The 17,851-nt window shown below is 49.5% G+C and overlaps 2 protein-coding genes across 5 annotated transcripts; both read left to right on the top strand.

Annotated features, from left to right (window-relative positions):
• The first annotated feature begins 386 nt into the window (after positions 1-386).
• On the top strand, positions 387-12,297 carry LOC131212111 (glycerol-3-phosphate acyltransferase 1, mitochondrial). Of its 4 annotated transcripts, none has more exons than XM_058205855.1 (8): positions 387-572; positions 7,062-7,251; positions 7,723-7,833; positions 9,021-9,368; positions 9,434-9,904; positions 9,977-10,272; positions 10,333-11,333; positions 11,452-12,297. In XM_058205855.1, the coding sequence occupies exons 2-8, from the start codon at positions 7,072-7,074 to the stop codon at positions 11,625-11,627; spliced, it is 2,583 nt and encodes an 860-aa protein (XP_058061838.1). In that variant the 5' UTR covers positions 387-572; positions 7,062-7,071; the 3' UTR covers positions 11,628-12,297. The 4 variants fall into 4 exon arrangements, with proteins under 4 accessions (XP_058061838.1, XP_058061837.1, XP_058061839.1 ...); XM_058205854.1 differs by lacking the exon at positions 387-572 and adding an exon at positions 3,162-3,963; XM_058205856.1 differs by lacking the exons at positions 387-572; positions 7,723-7,833 and adding an exon at positions 3,162-3,963.
• Positions 12,298-14,950: 2,653 nt separating this feature from the next.
• LOC131207431 (serine protease 7-like) lies at positions 14,951-17,483 on the top strand. The gene is made up of 5 exons (XM_058200044.1): positions 14,951-15,190; positions 15,283-15,925; positions 15,990-16,192; positions 16,251-16,585; positions 16,656-17,483. The coding sequence occupies exons 1-5, from the start codon at positions 14,951-14,953 to the stop codon at positions 17,212-17,214; spliced, it is 1,980 nt and encodes a 659-aa protein (XP_058056027.1). The 3' UTR covers positions 17,215-17,483.
• The last annotated feature ends 368 nt before the right edge of the window (positions 17,484-17,851 follow it).

Below are 17,851 nucleotides of genomic sequence, written 5' to 3'. Positions count from 1 at the left end.
CGATAATATAAAGTAGGTAATTTATGGGATGATATCGATCGAAAATAGTGAACGTTTTCTGGTTAAACGTTACTGTTGCATTTTTTTGCAACGCATTGTACCAAGCTTCGCACGTCACCGGTTGTTTGAAACTGACACTAGCTGTCAGTTGTTGTTAGGGCAATGGTAAATTGTTCGCCAAAGGTGGGGAAAACGGCGTTTGCTTATTCCAACTCGCTTTCTTCGCCATTTCCCGTTTGTTGTATCCAAACTCTTTGCGGTTCGTGGTTGCGTGGCAGTGCGAGGTTGCGTGGACCAAATTTCTCCAGTTTCCATGTCACATAGCTCACAACGGGTCAGTGTTCGTCAACAGTGTTCCGCGGCGACGGCTGAACGAAAGTGTTGTGTTGAACAGACTTCGAAGTGCTAACGTTGCAAACGTAAGCTAAAAGCGGTGCTCCCAAGGAACCGGTGAATGGTTGCAGGAACGACGACACGGATTGCTAAGAACCTTACCCTAAATTGTGCTTCCGGCCACACACCCGAGTAAACAACGCCTGAGCAGTCTTCCACTCCAAAGTGTATCAATTGAGGTAAGTATATGGGCCCCGTAAGCTAGCATGTTGTTGGAAAAAGTAACTTTTATGACGAAACACTGCTTCGGTAATTCACGCACTCGAGCTGTGCGATCATGTTTCACCGGTGTTTTCGTGCTGTCTCTTTCAGTATGTCGCAGCAAACATTCGCAATGTGCGTCGATGTGCAAAATGTTGATAATCAAAGACTTCCGCTGCAGGAATAAACCTTTACCTCGTTTGTGGGCACTAATGTTTCGATCAAATTACAGGTTAAAAAACACGTGCACTTAGCTGGGATAGCTTTCGTTGCAATTTTGGGAAGTGCCTGTCTTTTTTGGGGCAAGCCCCATAGCGTTGCTGTAACGATAACCATCGTCAAAGACTCATCACATCTGATTAACACGTTCCCGGTGGGAAGACGCGATTAGTGCCTCATCGGCAGCTGCGGCGTTGGTGATCAAATGTTGATTAGCGGACGATTGACAATTCAATCCGTGAGGGCACACCAACGATGTTGGGAACAATCGGTCAAACGAAAAACGTTTCCCTTCACCTTCATCGTCGCGATCCTCCCCGCCCCGGCCTGAAATGTTTTAAATCAAACGCGAAAGCTGCATCCCATTCAAACAACGTGTAGCTTCATTCGTGAACTGACATCGGTGTGTGTGTGAAGGAGCACATCACGCCACCGAGAAAGTCACGCTGATGGCGCATCAGTATGTTAGCACGCGTTCCGCCAGCCGGGCCAGCAGTGGCGTACCGGTTGACCGCGCCGAGGTCGATCGAGCCCTCGCGCAAGGCTGTTGCATTTACGTCACTTACGCCGCTATGCCTTCGCTATCTCTCTTCCTCTCTGTCGGTTGCTGGCGGTTCCTGCAGAGTAGAGTAGTCAAAGGTCGACGCATGATTGTCTGGTTTGCCGGAACCCTTTCTGCCAGACTTAGAGCATCTCCCGTTCGCTATTTTCGCTAATTCCGTTTATATCCTTCTTGTTATCTAATCGATCTTATTCGTACACAACGTGCGGAAGATTAATTTCCTTATCGTGCTTCGAATGTTTGCCACTCTTCTGTCACAGAATTAAACAGTCGAACTTTATCAAGTGATGATAAGCCAAACGACGCCCTGGTAGGCTGGGCTGGGGGACCTGGCTGGGGGCCCTGGTAGTCACCGGCGTTTGGGATTTAGAGATTTGGACGCGACTTAATGATGAAGTTCTTTTTATTTTGTTCCCGATGAAAATGCATATTAAACCTTTGCCCTGCGACGCGGAATGTGGTTTGTTGCCTAGTGCGAGTACCAATGTTATCTATGACCGCGCAGCCGAGCGGACCGAATGTCTTTTGCGCCCTTTCGACTTTAGGAACTTGATCATTCGTAAGTACGCTATTGTTTCTATGTTTGTTGTCAGCAACAACTGCGTTTCAGAAAGGACGATGCACACGAGAGTCCCCCCACAAAGCCTACTGCGAAGGGGAGCTGATAGAAGCTAGCGTCGCAAATAAACTCGATGTCATTGCAGTTGTTTACATTTGAATGTATATAAAAGTTCACTCTCGATGCGAATTTTCTAACCAGGTTACGCTAAAAAATAGATTATTTCTGAGTCGCCATCGAAAATATGAAAAAGCTTGTTTTGTTACGTGAATGAACTCAATAAGACGGTTCTAGCGTTATTCGCATTTAAACTATTCAATTTGTCTTTGTACTCGGCACGAATGGTCAAGGCCCATGGACAGTGGAGGCCCACGCCCCACGGCATTGGAGAAAGTAATGGGTTTCGTTGTTCGATCATCTTTCGTCAACAAAGATGCTGCAAGGGAAATTTGTTTGAATCAGTCACGCTCGGGCAGGACACTACCATCCGCAGGCTCATCTTAAGTCCTGCAACGTGCTCCGCGGCAACTTTCTTCCACGCGCTGGTCGTAGACAATGAACCTGTCAGTCGTTGTCGCACCAAGGCAATTGCGGTCCCTAGTCTTCTCAGGCGTCATTGCTAATATCATTCGCTTGCCATCGTTTTTTTTGCGATCGCTCCGCAGTTTGTTTCTTATCAGCGACAAAGGCGAGCGATACAGCGCGAGCTAGCAGGGCAGACCACCCTACTTCCTGTGCCCGGCGCAACACCGGCGCAGAGCGGGAAATACAATGCGTAGCATCGAGTCGCGAGACGCTCGTCACTTCTAAATCGTACCCCCGTACGGCGCTTACCGTCGTGCGGAGTCCACCGACCGGTCGACCGCGGGTTATCAGCCAGCCCTTTGGGCGTCCAAAGTCGGTGTTGGTTGTGGGGCGCACGCCGTTGTTATTGGCCGCTGCGTGTGGTGTAGTGATGTCCGGTTGACCGTCCCGCGAACCAATTGTCCTCCAATCCGCGAAAATGTTCGCGCGGCTACTGGAGACGGTGTGCGTCTCGGCATTGTAATTCCTCGGAGCATAACCCTCCCTGGCCATCCCGCCAACCTCACCGCTGACTGTCAAGGGAGCCGTGAGAGAGCGCGAGAGATGATTGCTGTGACTACTTTGCACAAAACCGTCGCGAACGGCTCGCGGTGCCGGCAGTCGATGGGTTTCCTATCATCGGACATGGTCGAATGGTGCCGTCTCGTAACACAGCCGCAAACACAGTCGTGATAGGAAGTGGTACTTACGCGTTGTCTAAGTTCGGTCTCACCGGCCGATTCCGCGGCTAGATTTTAGAACCAGCTCTCGCGCATAGAATGTTCTTCCGTTAGCACAAGTGGCTGCAGACGATCGTGATCGATGCGTGTGAGTTTGGTGTCATTCGTGTCGCGATTTTGTAGCACCACCTGAAGCAAGTGTGAGATCGCTGCACTCGTTCGGTGCGGTGGCGTCGAAGCTGCTGTTCCACTGTAGAGAAAGCATCAGTCGCATCGGAGAGTGCAAGTAGTGAATGTTTTGTTATTTTTAATGTTGGCCCTGTGCCAGCAGAAGGTTCATTGTCATCAACGAGACGGATGTCGCACGACGTTCGGTTAGCGATTGACAAGAAAAGCGAAAGCCTCGTCGGTTCGGTGGCCATCATCGTGTAGTGGTGCGAAACTTTCGTCAGCGGCAAATTAAAAAGGATCACCACGCAGTGCTCTACTGCTGCGGGCGCTTTTGGTGTGGCCGCGAGCAGCTTTTTCCTCGTGCCATTTCTGCCCGAAACGCTGTCAAACAAGTGGTACAAATCATCGTGGCACACCATAAACAACGCGCGTGGCAGTGCATGTGACAAGGGGTACCGCATCCAGTGTTTGGGTCACTCCCGGCCCCGAGTCCGAGAGAGCGAAGAACGGGTTCTGGTGAGAGAGCGTCGTCGGTAACCGGTCGCCACAATGTTGGGCTTCGTCGAGATACTAGTGTTTCTCTGTGTCGTTGGATACTTGTTTAAAAACCAAAGGTAAATGAATGGCAGGCGAAATTATCAATAACGTCCTCTGCGTTGATGTGCGCAAAATCGGCGATCGTCCGTCCTCTCACTGGGCGGACGGGGAGAAGCCGATCACGCGATCGGCGGTTGGAGTCCACACGGCGCCCTGACACACAGCGGCAATCGGCTTGGCGATCACGGCCCAGATTGACCCATCCGTGGTGTTCGTGCTCGGACCGTTATCATCTCTCGTCCGACTTCCAGACTTGACCTTTCCTCGGTGGCGCGGTGTTCCACTTCTCAGCACGGCACCACCGCGGTAGCTCTCCTACTTGGCTACTTATGATCGTGTACTGCGAATTGACGGACGACCAATTGTGCGGCAAGGAACATCCTACCAGCGATCGATCAATTGATCAACGATCGTGGCCCTACAGATTTGCCGCTGATAGGCCGAATGCGGGGGAAGAAGGCTTCACGTTCTGCACCGGGAAGTTCCCGCCGCTGTCCTCGGGCTGTTCGATCGGCAATCATTTCGAGTTTGACTGCAGAACAACGTGCCGCGCAACGCTAAGTCGGAACTTTGACCATGCGCTTACTGCTTCTGCTCAAGGCGAAACGGTAGCATTGGTTGACGAACTACGTGACCGTTTTTTGTTTGTTTGTTGTAGCATTTCGTGTGCACCTCTGTACTCCGGGTTGGAGCCGGACAACGCACCGCAGAAGCCGCGGAACGATGATAGGCGTTGCGTGCTCGTCACCACTGGCTGAGTGATTAATCCTGAGATTGTTCCGCCCGGGAATGGGTCGCTGCGAAGTTTATTATGCGGCCTTAAAGTGATCCTGAATAACGCACTTAAGGCCGGGCACGAAATGTGCTTCCGAATGCCTTGCTCAGCTCAGTTGTGAACTGTTTCTCTTGCGTACTGCGAGTATGGCATGATTCGCAGTAGTGGTCAGCAATAGAAAACTTACATTTGCCAATGGAGATGCTGTGAGTGCGTCGAGTTGTGAAAGGGGAACCACCTTTTCGGCAGGCACTCGTTCAGCATTCCAATTTGCTTTATTCTGCTAGAAAGTAGCTAGTAGTCTATCAGTGCAAACATCGAGCACGATCGTTATTCGTTTGTTTGAAGTTAGAATAAAGTTGACCATTCACTACAAATTAAAGTACTGTCGGCGTGTGCCACGTGTCGTAAGAGCATTTTTCCACGTTCCCTTTCATTGAAGTGATAGCCCCTTAACAGCGGTGATACGCGATCATCACAATGTAAAACTAACTACCGTCTACATGACAAAGGATCTTGCTTCACTTGGAGAATACTTAAAGCTAAAGTAGCAATAGCAGTGAAGTGACTGTTCGCTCAGCTAAACAAACATGAAGTGTTTTTCTAATGAAGTGAACCATTCCTCGAAACCCGATCGATTTCCAAAGCAGGGCTATGCTTCTACTGCGCCCCACTACGTGTTGTTCGGTTTTAGACAATCGGTCGACGCCGTTTCGGATTTCTGCCCTAAACTTCCCTATTTCCCGCGCGCGTATCATAGATCCCAATACGTTAACCGTTCGATGGGCCATGCTCGCTCCGTTGACTGACGCGGCGTGTTCTTAGTGTCAAGGTCGTCTAGGGCCGTGAACCGCCAATGCACGACAACCACGTCACTTTCAATGGTTGCGGAAAGAGAGTTCAATGAAACTCTTCCCCTACCAATTAGACTTACGCCAGCTTTACGCTGCGCGGTTGCGTTATATCAATTACATAATGACACAGCGTGACGTAGAACTTTTGCATCATTCTAATCTGACGATGCTGTACATGATTTCGTGTAATGAAGATTGTTGTGTAAGAAGAGTAGAAAAAAGAAAATTTTTCGTGAAAATTAAAAACAAATAACCGTTACTTTCTCAAAACGAAGAGATGAATTCGGTTTAAAAGTCGCGGTTATTTATGCTATTTGAAGATAATTGCTTTCAAATCCATTCTGATCAATATACTATATCTGGCACCTGAGTTTTTGGTTTAACTGTGCCCTGTTTCGTTTTCATGATAGCGACCTGTGCTCCACTTTCTTGCGGAGCTTTGTTTATTCACACCAGGAAATGTAGCGCTAACGAGGATCATCAACAGGTTTGTTTGTTTGGTCAGTTGCTACCAATCGATGGACGATGAAATAATCGCAAATATTGACCCTCTCGACTCTCGGCTCGTTCTGATAAATGATAAAACAAAAATTGTCTCGACGACCAATCCGTCCTTGACACATGCTATCTTTTGCTTCATTGGTATCAGTAATCGGGCAGGTGCTGGTCGAATTTTTAACGATCACCACCTGCACTTGTTTCGACGTTAACGTTGTTTGCCCTGCCACTGTACCGTAGGTCATAAGCCACCACCATTCGCCACAAGAACGCGAACCCATTAACACTCTAGACTTTGGACTTGGGTGACGAGTATTTTATCTACTTATTTAATTAGCTTGGACCACAATGGTCCCCCGCAGGGTGGTAACTGCAGCTGACGTTTGATAATCTAAACTCGGTGCAAAGTTCTTAGTCGAGATTATTTGGTATAGAAAAACAAAGTGATCACCTTTCCTGTTGGACTGTGGTAGACTTTGGCTACCATTATCAGTAGCACTCGTCGATAACGCTATCTGTTAATCATTAAACCGAGTGGGTTGCACTTGAGCAGACTTAATAACAGCACTGTGCGGTGCGGCAAGAGAACGGGGTTGTGGCACACTCTTGTATGAGTTCGGCACGAGGTGCAAAGATTAAATTGCTTCAATTGGCTCTGGATAATGTTCTTCGCACGGAACAAACATTTTTATGTGCTTGAATATCGGGTTCATAAGCAAATTTCATATGCTTGCTTCAAGAAGGTGAGTGAGTTGTTCACTTACGGCAATGGACCACGTGCGGGATCTGACAAGAACTTTCCTCTAGAAGAACCACCACTTCTTGTCCGACCTCTCCCGACTGTATCCCGTGTATTTAGGTCATAAAATCACAAATTGCAATAATCATGTAGTTGTATCTCGAGCATTAGTGTATCGAATGTAGTTTTCCTGGTTTTATCGTCTGATCATTATTTTGTCTGTTTTTTTTATCATTTTCCAACGTACAGGGCGAACGATATGGTTGACGTGATATCAAATCGCATACAGGAGGCGTACGGGTCCTTCCGAATACCGAATGTTTTCAGCTCCGCTACGGACACCGAACGGAATGGCGTCTTTTCTGCCTTTGCTGCCCCGAAGCGTTACAAAGATTTGGAACGGGAGCAACGGCAGCTCAACAAGGACAATGATCGAACGGTATGTATCGCATGCTTCTGCATCTCCGTAAGTTCTCTTCTTTCGAACGCCTGCCGTGAATTTGCAAAACCATGAACCACGAACGAAGAGTTTACTGAATTTGTAAATAACTTAACACTTCCTTCTGCACACTGTTATACGGAATGGACGATGGTGCTATGAACTATGCTTTTAGAGATCTATTGCCTATTTCTTTGCTAAGATTGTTATGTAACTTCAAATTCGTTACGTTCTTTGCGACTTTGCACATTAAATAGCATAATCGGTACATATGAGAATTGAGAACATACATCACTTATCGTACGCTTTCCCATGCATCTACAAAAATGTACACATTTATGTGCCTCGCACGGTTTCGGAATTGTGAATGTTACAAACCAACACCGACTCTAAACCGTTCTACTTGGTCGACTCCTATCTACGGACACTGGAACCGGCTTGGTCGACGAACCGTTTGCATATAAAACACAGGTGCGACAGCAACGGCTGTTTCATATAAAGGATACACCGACACCGCACGTACAACCGGAACAGCCGCACATCCCCGGCCTGGCGTGCCCGTCCTGTTCGCCGATCGAAAGTGTAAGTTTGAAAGCAATTTCTGCCGGTAATCATTCATCATCGTAAAACCTTATCACGTGGAGTCGTTGCAACTCAATCTTGCACAATAACGATGGGCACGGGGGGTTAGCATCCGGTTAACAGAAATACTGTCTAATACTTGCATGTTTATAGAGAGCACAATTTAACAACATCTTAATTTTTGGCTAGTCTATTCCTACCGAATGTTCGTGCCTGGTGGAGCATACTAATATGCATGCTGCTTCACTAGCGAAGGAAGGGTTCCTCCACATTACGCTCGCACTATTCAACTATTAACGATTCGTAATCCGCTGCACAATTAATAAATGCCTCAGTATGTAATTATAAAATTGATATACTCCTTGAACGCACTAGCTTGCGCTGGAATTGGCACTGTTCGCCCTATCGGAGAGGGCTGGTCAGGAACGCGTGTGATACGGCGAAATGAGGATAGGGTTTCGTATTTATTTGCATGTATAATCTTCTCTACAACGATCTCGAGAGCACCAGCAGAGTGTGGTGAAGATTCCTCTCCACTGGCCGGAAAGTCACTGTGGCATCAAGTAATTCTCTCACCTCGAGAGGAGGTGGCAACCTTCGGGAACCGTAAACATACGCCAGCCGACGGCGCACAGCAGCGCGGGTTCAGTGGCGCGTTTTGTGTCAGTCACTGCGTAGCTCACGGCTGTCACGGGCGGAATCTCTATTTATATCCGGTACCAGAAACATAGGTACCTGCCTTTTAGCAAGCACACAGTCCGCGGTTGACCCCTGGTGTTCCTACAGTAGTTCGGTGGGGCTTGCGACTGAGCTAATCATCAAATTGTCCGTTTCCGCGGCGCGTCGCCCGTTTAGTAGACGAATTCCTGTAACCATTCCTGTGTTCAGTTGGCTTAGTTTAGAGAGCAAACGGTGTGTGTGGTAGGGACAGGGCGATGCCGGCCAATGCCGGCGGGGGTTGGCCGATGTCGTTACCTAACCGCGCCGCACTCAGCAAGGCAAACAGCAACGGATATCATCGCATCTACGAACTAGATCACGTTTGGGTACGCGAGGGCGCGATCATCTTGGATGGGAAGATTTGCGTGAACGGTTTTATCTTATCTCATCCATCTCTTTCTCTCGTTCTCTCTCACTCTTTCTTCCTCTGGTGGGTGCGTTTTCGTGTTGGTGCTTTTCATCATCAGCGTCCTCAGCTGGACCAGAGTGACCGGCGGCGTCATGCGATCGACATTCTGCGCGTGACAACGCATGCCGGTTCCCACTATGCCACTGCCACCGGGACTGGTGCCTTCGATTGGGGCGTCTGGTGTCCCCATCTGGCCCAGGCAACGCGTGTGAAGCGATTCCCTTACCCGCAGATGGCCGGTGCCGTTCTGCCGGACGACCGAGTTCTGGAAGCGCTGGAGTTGGCCGCCAAGGAGGCCACGAACGAAAAGCGGGCCCAGTTGGGGCTTGCCGAAGACGACGAAAGCTTCGACGAGGACAGCTACTTCAACGAGATGCACCACAAACACGAACAGCGAGCGGCAAAGGTAGGACTGCTGTGGCTTCGATTGCGATCGTCTGACTGATCGGTTTCGCTTTCTGCCATTTTCAGATTTTGACCGGAATGCGGTCCAAGATCTCCAATATGGTGCTGCGCATCACCTCGTGGGTACTGTACAAGCTGCTGCCGTGTTTCATGTCGGGCGTAGCCGCCCACCCGGCCCAGGTTGAGATGATAAAGCGCGCCATTGAGAAGAATCCGAATATCCCTCTCATTTTCCTGCCCCTTCACCGAAGCCATCTCGATTACATTATGGTCAGCTTCATCCTGCTGAACAACGATATCAAATGTCCACTGGTGGCGGGTGGGGACAACTTGCGGATACCGGTGTTTGGGAGCATCCTTCGCTACGACGGGGCGTTCTTTATCAAACGCAAGATTGATCCGTTGACGGGCAAAAAAGATCACGTGTACCGGGCGGTTCTGCACACTTACCTGCAGAAATGTTTGACCGCCGGTCACAATGTCGAGTTTTTCATCGAAGGAGGTCGAACGAGGACCGGAAAGCCGTGTATGCCCAAGGTAGGACCGTATTGTCCCGAATGAAGAGATTCTTGCGTATTAAGCAATGTTTTATTTATCTCTCAAACCCAGAGCGGAATTCTGTCCGTAATCGTAGACGCGTTCAACGACAAGAGCATCTCGGACGCTTTGATAGTGCCAGTTTCTATCAACTATGAAAAGCTGGTCGATGGCAATTTCGTGCGCGAACAGCTCGGACAAAAGAAGATACCGGAAAGCTTTGCTTCGGCAGCAAAGGCTATCGTGAAGGTCCTGAAAGCCCGCTACGGATTGATGAGGATCGACTTTAACGAACCGTTTTCACTCAGCGAGCTGGTAAAATCGCTGCGCACCTCCGACACGGCACACAACTACTCACCGGAGATGCGGTACGTTGCAAGTTCTAGCACATTGATGGGCTTGTGCTAATGATGTTTCCCATATTTTAGGCGTTTGCAACATAAACCTTCCACCACGTCGCTTTTCGGTACGGATGTCGTGCAGGAAGAGCAGGACCAGCGTCAATTGATTGACAATATTGCGCGCCATGTAGTGTTCGACAGTGCACGCGCAACATCGGTCATGACGACGAACGCGCTCGCCTTCCTGCTGCTGAATCGTTTCCGCGATGGAGCACCGCTTTCGATTTTGGTCGAAGCACTTGATGAACTCCGCGCCGTGCTAAGTGGAGTCCGTGATCTCGGGTTCACCGGGACGTCCGAGGACGTGATACGCTACGCTGCCGACCTGCTTGGGCCCGGCCTCGTAACCCGCGAACTGCGCAACGGACAAACCTTCATCAAACCGGTCGTCATGATACCGAACGTAATCGAGCTGGCGTACTACTCGAACTGTTTGCTACCTCACTTTGCCCTGGAATCGATCGTCGTCACATGTGCCTGTCTGATCAAGCGGGACACGGAGCGCAAAATGGACACCGGCGAAACGACGGTTGGGCGTAGCTCGCTACTGCAAAAGTGTATGGAGTTTGCTGACCTCCTTATGTACGAGTTCATTCTGTGCAAACCGTGTCAGAAGCTTGAAACCGTACTCGAAAACTCGCTGGAAGGGCTGTGTGTTCAGAACATTTTGTGTCAACCGAAGCAGGAGCTGACCGAGGAACAGCAACAGGCGCAACGGATGTACCGAAACATGGATGGGCTGGACGTGGACGACGAGATGGACGATTATTTCGATGATCGGCAAGTGTTCGAAGAAGACACCGAACGCGTACACTTTCCACCGGAGAAGCACTGCGATCGTATCGTGCTACAGTCGGTGCTCGCTCCGTTTACACACACCTACGCAGCGGTAGCGTCCACGCTGCACAAACTACTCGTTGTGGAGTCGGAGCCGTCTACTCACTGTGGATCCATGATGGAATCGGAGTTCATCCAATTGTGCATCAAAGAAATCAACGCCCGCGTTGAGCAAGGTACCTGCAAGTACGGTATGTATTCGACAGAGTGGTTCAGAATGATTCAGATCATTGGAATACTCGTTTAGATCAATAATAAAATCGGTTAATGCTACGGGCACTAATGATGGGATTCTCTATTCCACTCCAGGCGAAAGCATATCCACGGACACGGTGCGAAATTGTCTGAAAGTTTTTGAGAAACGATCGTACATCGAGACTACGAACAACAACGGTGTGAGACTGGTTTCGCTGCTACCACCCTTCGACTCGGAGGCAGAGGTGCAGAGTATAGTGCACCATGTAGAATACTTTGTGCCAGTTTAGAAATGCCAGGAACCCAGCCAGCACACCAATGCACAAACACAAACATTGAACCAACAGAACCGATGTCCGCTGTAGGAGAGCAAACACAGACCATGGATGCTGTTTCCGCAGTGCGAAATGGGTTTGTGTGATGTTGTTTTTTTAATCCCGAGAGACTGTTGATGCTCCTTCAAATATCTCGTAAAACCGCGCATATGTTGCCCCATGTGATCACACGTGGGAAACAAACAAAGCAAGTACCAAACGCAACAGGAGGGCACACATAAATTAGAGACCCGCTACTGACGGCCCACTGGGTGGTAACCGGACTCATGTTTGGCTTTTGTTTTTTTTTACGTAACGTACGAATTTCCATCCAATGAAAATTGCCAGTGATTGACTGTTTTCTATCCCAACGTTAAACGTTTCGTGACCACTAGGTTATTCTTTGTACAACATGTAGATCGATCGTTTCGCTCCAAGCAGTCGGAACAGATCACTCGGTGATCAGAAGCGACATCTCGGAAGATGGGCGCCTCCTTAGAGACTGTAATATAATCGAAACCAACTAGGCGTGACCGATTTGTATTGTTTTCAAGTTATCACGCATCATAGGTCAATTAACCAAGTGTTAGAATTTATGCGAAACTGGAAATATATGAAATAAACAGTTCCACAGTGAACACATATCGTAAAAGTTCTTGTTTTTCGATTTTCAATATACAACATGAAGCGACAGAATGCGACTTCTTAGAGCTGGTTGGCATTGCGGTTAGTGTTTCGTGGTGATTTCTATTGTGCAGTAAATTACGTTTCGTTGTGTTGTACGGTTAGTTCTCGATGGAACGATAGGAGAAGCATGCAGTCTTAGACGCGCCGAACCTGAGAGGGACTAGTTTTCATCTTCGCCGATTTTTAAAGCGAAAGGTACCGATTCGTTGGTCAACGCACAAAGTGACCGTGTCTCCTACAAACAATAATGAGCTCCATTGATCAATTCGATAGTCCAATTGTTGTGGGTTTTGTTTGTTTAGACTATTGAAGGTTGCGGAAGGATGCGCTACAGAAGTATCCTTTGTGTTTTTCCTTCTTGCTTCCGGAAGCAGAATGGTGCCACGGTGGGAATTTCTGCATCGCTCTCAACATCGGTCAGGGTGTCCCTCAGGGTGTTCTGCTGGTCCGTCAAATAATTTTCGAGCATTTGTTTCGAAACGGCGATCAACCGACCGAGCAATGCATCGGCGGCAAGATACGAGGGCCGCAGTAACGACTGCAGTAGCGTCAATCTGGTTTTGGACGCAGTGCACCGCGTGGGTTTCATAGCGGAAGTAGAGTAAATAAACGGAGCAATGGTAATTAGTCTGAGGCCATTTCACGGTCGTTATCACCATGATGTGTGCTAGACTGTGTGGCTACATTCCATTCGATCGAAAATGTACGATGTTTGCAAATTCTCAAACTCTCTCTTTCTTCTTCTGCCCCTTTCTCTCTATCTCTATCCATTTGTTCGTTTGGTCATTAGTCAGTCCTTATTAGTCATTAGTTCTTTGTCGGAATAATTTGTTTCATCTCCGATTTTGTTTTTCAAGTTTTATTCTCGTATTCTCTTGTGTGCTGAGTACATAGTTTAGTTCATGATTCATGTTCTGTACAAATGTTACAAAAGAACATCATTGGCCATTGTTTCCATAGTCATTGTGTAAACGAATTGATTTTAGGTGTTACCGACACCAAATGTAGTTAATTAATTAAAAGTACTCAATTTAAAATTCAATGTGGTATTCCGGAGCGAACCGCACCTATCGCAACCGACAAAACAAGATTACTGTCGTGCGAATAAAACATAAAGGAACAAACCAGTCCAAAAGATAATAAAAGATGAAGCAATAAGACTGCAAATAAGTAACGTTCCTAACAAAAAATAAATCCGAACGTTCGAAAACAATCAGGCTTGGCCCATCGTATAAAATCCACAAGGATCGTGAAACAGGTTAGAATGATAACGATACACGATAACAAGCAAAAGCGGGCTGTACCATAACTACGTCAGACGTACGCTATGAGTGGTACAAATGTTAGTTTAGAATGGATTGGACAAGGTTTTTAATCGGCACTCCGATATCGCACTCATGGCCAACGGAATGGCACTTTTCGATGCTGTTTAAAATGTTTCAAATTACATGGATTTTTTAGTGATCCTTTATTAGTTCCGTATTATTTAAATTTTTTCAACACAATTCGGTGATACATGAAAACGAAATTATTTGTTTACCTTTGGATGGGTTTTCGACTTCTTTCCCAAGACCACGGGGTGCCGGCTCGCCATTATATCGCTGCTTGGGTAAACCGGTTCCGTACGGAAACCGAACATTTGAATAATCACACACATGCACACTTTCGTTACAAACATCCGATTTCATGAAACCATTCAGGATTCGAACTGGACGAATGTGAAAAAGTGTAATAAACAACCGATTAGATAAGCCAACAAGTTGTGCGAGTTTGGTACTTCGTTTATTCAAGAGTTCATTCTCAACAAGGGAGTTCAAAGGACAACTACATGCCGACTGGAATGGTATAACTATGTTCGCTAACTTCGCGAAGAGTTGCAGTTGGTAGTGCATCGCCCCAAACGTATGACGCATCCGAAGGACCGAAGACCCTTCTTTGTGCCTGTCGCGATTGTGGGATTTCCAAAGGTAATCCACGTTCGGAAGTAACTTGCCATAAACGGCGGGCACTGTAGGACTGAGCCATGTGTACCTACAATAGCAATAACCATTCCGTGTAATGAGTTGCCCTCGCACTGATGAACTGTTAAATCCATTAACCCGCCCATCACATCGTCTTCGGTAACTTTTAGCGCGCTGTTTTGCACAACTGTTTCCGGTTCGGGCTGACCAACTAGACGCAATCGAATCCGGTAGAACTTGTTCCGAGTTGCGACGAGTGGAGACGAGTTGGAAGAGTCGTGGTTGAAGAAGAACCCCTCACCTTTGGGCGAGGTCCGAGCTGCGAACTGCCAAACAACGGATCGCCCCTCGATCGCGTTGGTCTGAAAATCCCGCAGTTAGGCCGAGAATGTTTTGATCAACCGGTGGACCGGCAATGAATCACGTTCATCTTGAACGGCGATCTTCACGAAACCTTCGACGCTCGGGTGCACAGACACGGCCGCGTGGTCAGCTCGTTGATAGTTCGGCGTTCGGTGCGATCGGAGCGATAATCCTCCCAGAAGGTTACGGTTTCGTGGCGTCCTCGGTGTCGGTGCGCAGCTGGACCAGTCACAGCATCGCAGTTGGTCGAGAAGCACGAACCCTGGACACGCTCCTCTTCTGTGAGCGATGCTGAAATACGTTTGGCGATCGTGGTTGACAGTGATCGGCTGGTTGCTGGTGCTGGTGCTGCAGAGCGGCTGCCAGAACTGGTGTGCGACGCGGTCCCTCTTTCCGGTGCAGGGCCTGTGTGTGCCCGTGTCCAAATGTTCCTCGATCAAGTGGTTCCTGCTGCGGCTTCAGTTCTGCTCGTCGTTCGAGTACGAAGCGTTCCTGTGGGAGCGCGCCTGCAACTTTGGACGAGACGGGGTAAGCACGGAGCAGCTGGCCGTAGCGTGTCGGGCGTAAGGTCAAACGACGAACGGTGATAATGGTGCGTGCGATACTGTTTCCCTTCGCAGACTCTGCATGTGTGCTGTACGGGGAAGAATGGGCACGACGAGCGCAAACCGGAGCTGCCGATGGAAAGTATCGGCTCTTGCTCCCAGGAGTGCGTCCCCATCGAGAACTGCCCGGCGGTGTACGAGCGGAGTGCAGTGCTGCAGAAGCGGTATGATCGTCGGCTGCACAAACGACTGCAGCGAAGCTTTTGCTACGAGGAAGCCGGCCAGCTGTACGTGTGCTGCGATCCGGACCATTTCGTCAGCCACGAGAGCATCGGGGCGCAGCTGAAGAAGCGCGTCAGTTGGCAGTCCTGCAAGACGCCGTTCGGGGACGACGGGAAGTGCGTTCCACCGGCCCGCTGCGCCATGGTGGACGATCCGAGCACGCTGACGTCGGAGCTGGAGGCGTTTCAGGTGGGGTGCGATCCGGTCAAGGGTCAGCCGCACCTCTGCTGCACCGCCTCCCAGCTCGTGTTCGACCAGGAAACGGGCAAGGAGTGCGAAACGGACACGGGCCAGCCGGGTGTGTGCTCGGAGGCAGAACGGTGCCTAGATTTTATCGAATCCGGCGAAAAGGATATGTACGTGCGCCGGAACTGGTGCTACACGAGCCTGCAGCAAGTCGACTATCTGTGCTGTGCGAAGGACCGCATTAAGGAAGGTACGGGATGGTGTCAGGAGGCGTGATGAACGTCAGATTCGATACTTCTCTGGAATGCTTTTAGCTCCGGTGATCGAGTTTGGGGAACGAGCGGGAGAGGATGCACCGACGTGCCGGACACCGATGAACCGGGCCGGGCTGTGTGTCCCGTTGGCGACGTGTCCACTGGTGGTCAGATTGTTGCGTGATATTTCGGCTCGCGGAACGGCACCATCGGCCGACGAGGCGATGTTCCTGCGAAGCGCCATCTGTACCGCGCCGAGTGGGGTATGATGCGGAGACCCCAAATCAAGCGTGGATCGATCATTTCACCTTTTACTTACAGTCCACCGGGTATCATGTGTGCTGCGAGGCGACCACCGTGCTCACGACAACGACGCCGGCTCCTGCTCCGGCTACGACCACTGCCAGGCCGGCGTCGACCGTCTTGAGTCACCCGAATATGCGCCTGTTTGACCGCAACAACTGTGGTATTTCGGAGACCGAGAATAAGATCGCTTTCGGGCAGCGAGCGCACCTGTTCCAGTATCCTTGGATGGCCATGATCGTGTACACATCGGCCACATCTGACAGCGATAGCACCGAGTGCGCCGGAACCATCATCAACAGCCGCTACGTCCTGACGGCTGCCCACTGCATCGATGGACAGATGGAGCGATTGTAGGTTCCCTGGCGACACGCATTAGCACCGGTTTGCGCCTGCCTCTAACTGTCCCTTTTCCCGTTGTAGACGTTACGTACGCATCGGGGAGTTTGACACCAGGACCGATCCGGACTGCGAGGATGACACGTGTGCGGCGCCCATTCAACGATACGGTGTAGCGGAAGCCCGATTCCATCCAAACTTTACCCGCATCGTTCGCTCCGGCCACGACATCGGCCTGCTAAGACTGAACCGTACGATAGACTTCAGCACCGGGGACGTAGTGCCGGTGTGTTTGCCCTTCACCACCGGACTGATGGGCTTCGATCCGACGATGTACTGGATCACCGGCTGGGGGCTCACGGAGCGGCTAGAAGTCAGCCCGGTCCTGCTGCAGGCACGGATCCCCTCGGTGGCGTGCAGCTTGAGCAACTACGCAATCTGCGCCGGGTACGGCAACGCTACGCTGCATTGCGAAGGCGATTCCGGTGGACCGATGAAGGCACAGGTGCCCGAGTACAACTTCCGCTACGTGCAGTACGGTGTGATCTCGGCCGGGCCCCGCTGCGGTGCTTCCGGTGTTCCGGGCATTAGCTCGCGCGTTTCCTACTTCATGCAATGGATCCTGGACAACATAAAAGCGTAATACCAAAATGCCATTAAAATCGTTCGACGAACGCGACTCGGTATATGCTCAGATAAGCTGCAGCGCTCGGTTGGGCTTAGGTAAAAGGCTCGGTTAGGCTTCGGGGAGCTTCATGTCTAGCCCAGGGATGTTGAGGAAACATTTCGCGCACAATAAAAAAGGACACCGTATTTTGAAAGCTCCGCTGTAGTGTTAAAACGGTTGTGTGTTTAGGCATTGTAAGCAGTTTCATGTTATCCTTCAGATCTTTGCTGACCGTCTCAAGTATTCTCTGCTTAAACTTTCGTTTATGAAGCTTAGAGCTCAAAGCAGGAATTTCGGGTTGCACTAATTAATGAACATTAGACACACATAGATAAGAGCCTCTTTAGGACAATAAAGCTTCGCAATTTCGATGCGAAAAAGAAATAAAACCCACCCAGACTTGTTCTGTGCAATCGTTGGTCGCGAAGAAGGCTGATCCTGATAATCTTTTCTCAGGTCTTTTCTAGCCACATTTTCTAACCAAGTATCAACCTGGAAAAACTCCTTTTTATCTGACATCAACGATCGCCAACGTAACATCAACAATTGCCACTCCCTTACCCTGTACCCTTAATGGACTGTCCGGCTACATTGCTGTGCGTAATGTGATCAC

The sequence above is a fragment of the Anopheles bellator genome, chromosome 2 (assembly GCF_943735745.2).
Source record: "Anopheles bellator chromosome 2, idAnoBellAS_SP24_06.2, whole genome shotgun sequence".
Lineage (NCBI taxonomy): Eukaryota > Metazoa > Arthropoda > Insecta > Diptera > Culicidae > Anopheles > Anopheles bellator.
The sequence above is the reverse complement of the archived record's forward strand: the minus strand, read 5'-3'. Positions and strand labels throughout refer to the sequence as shown.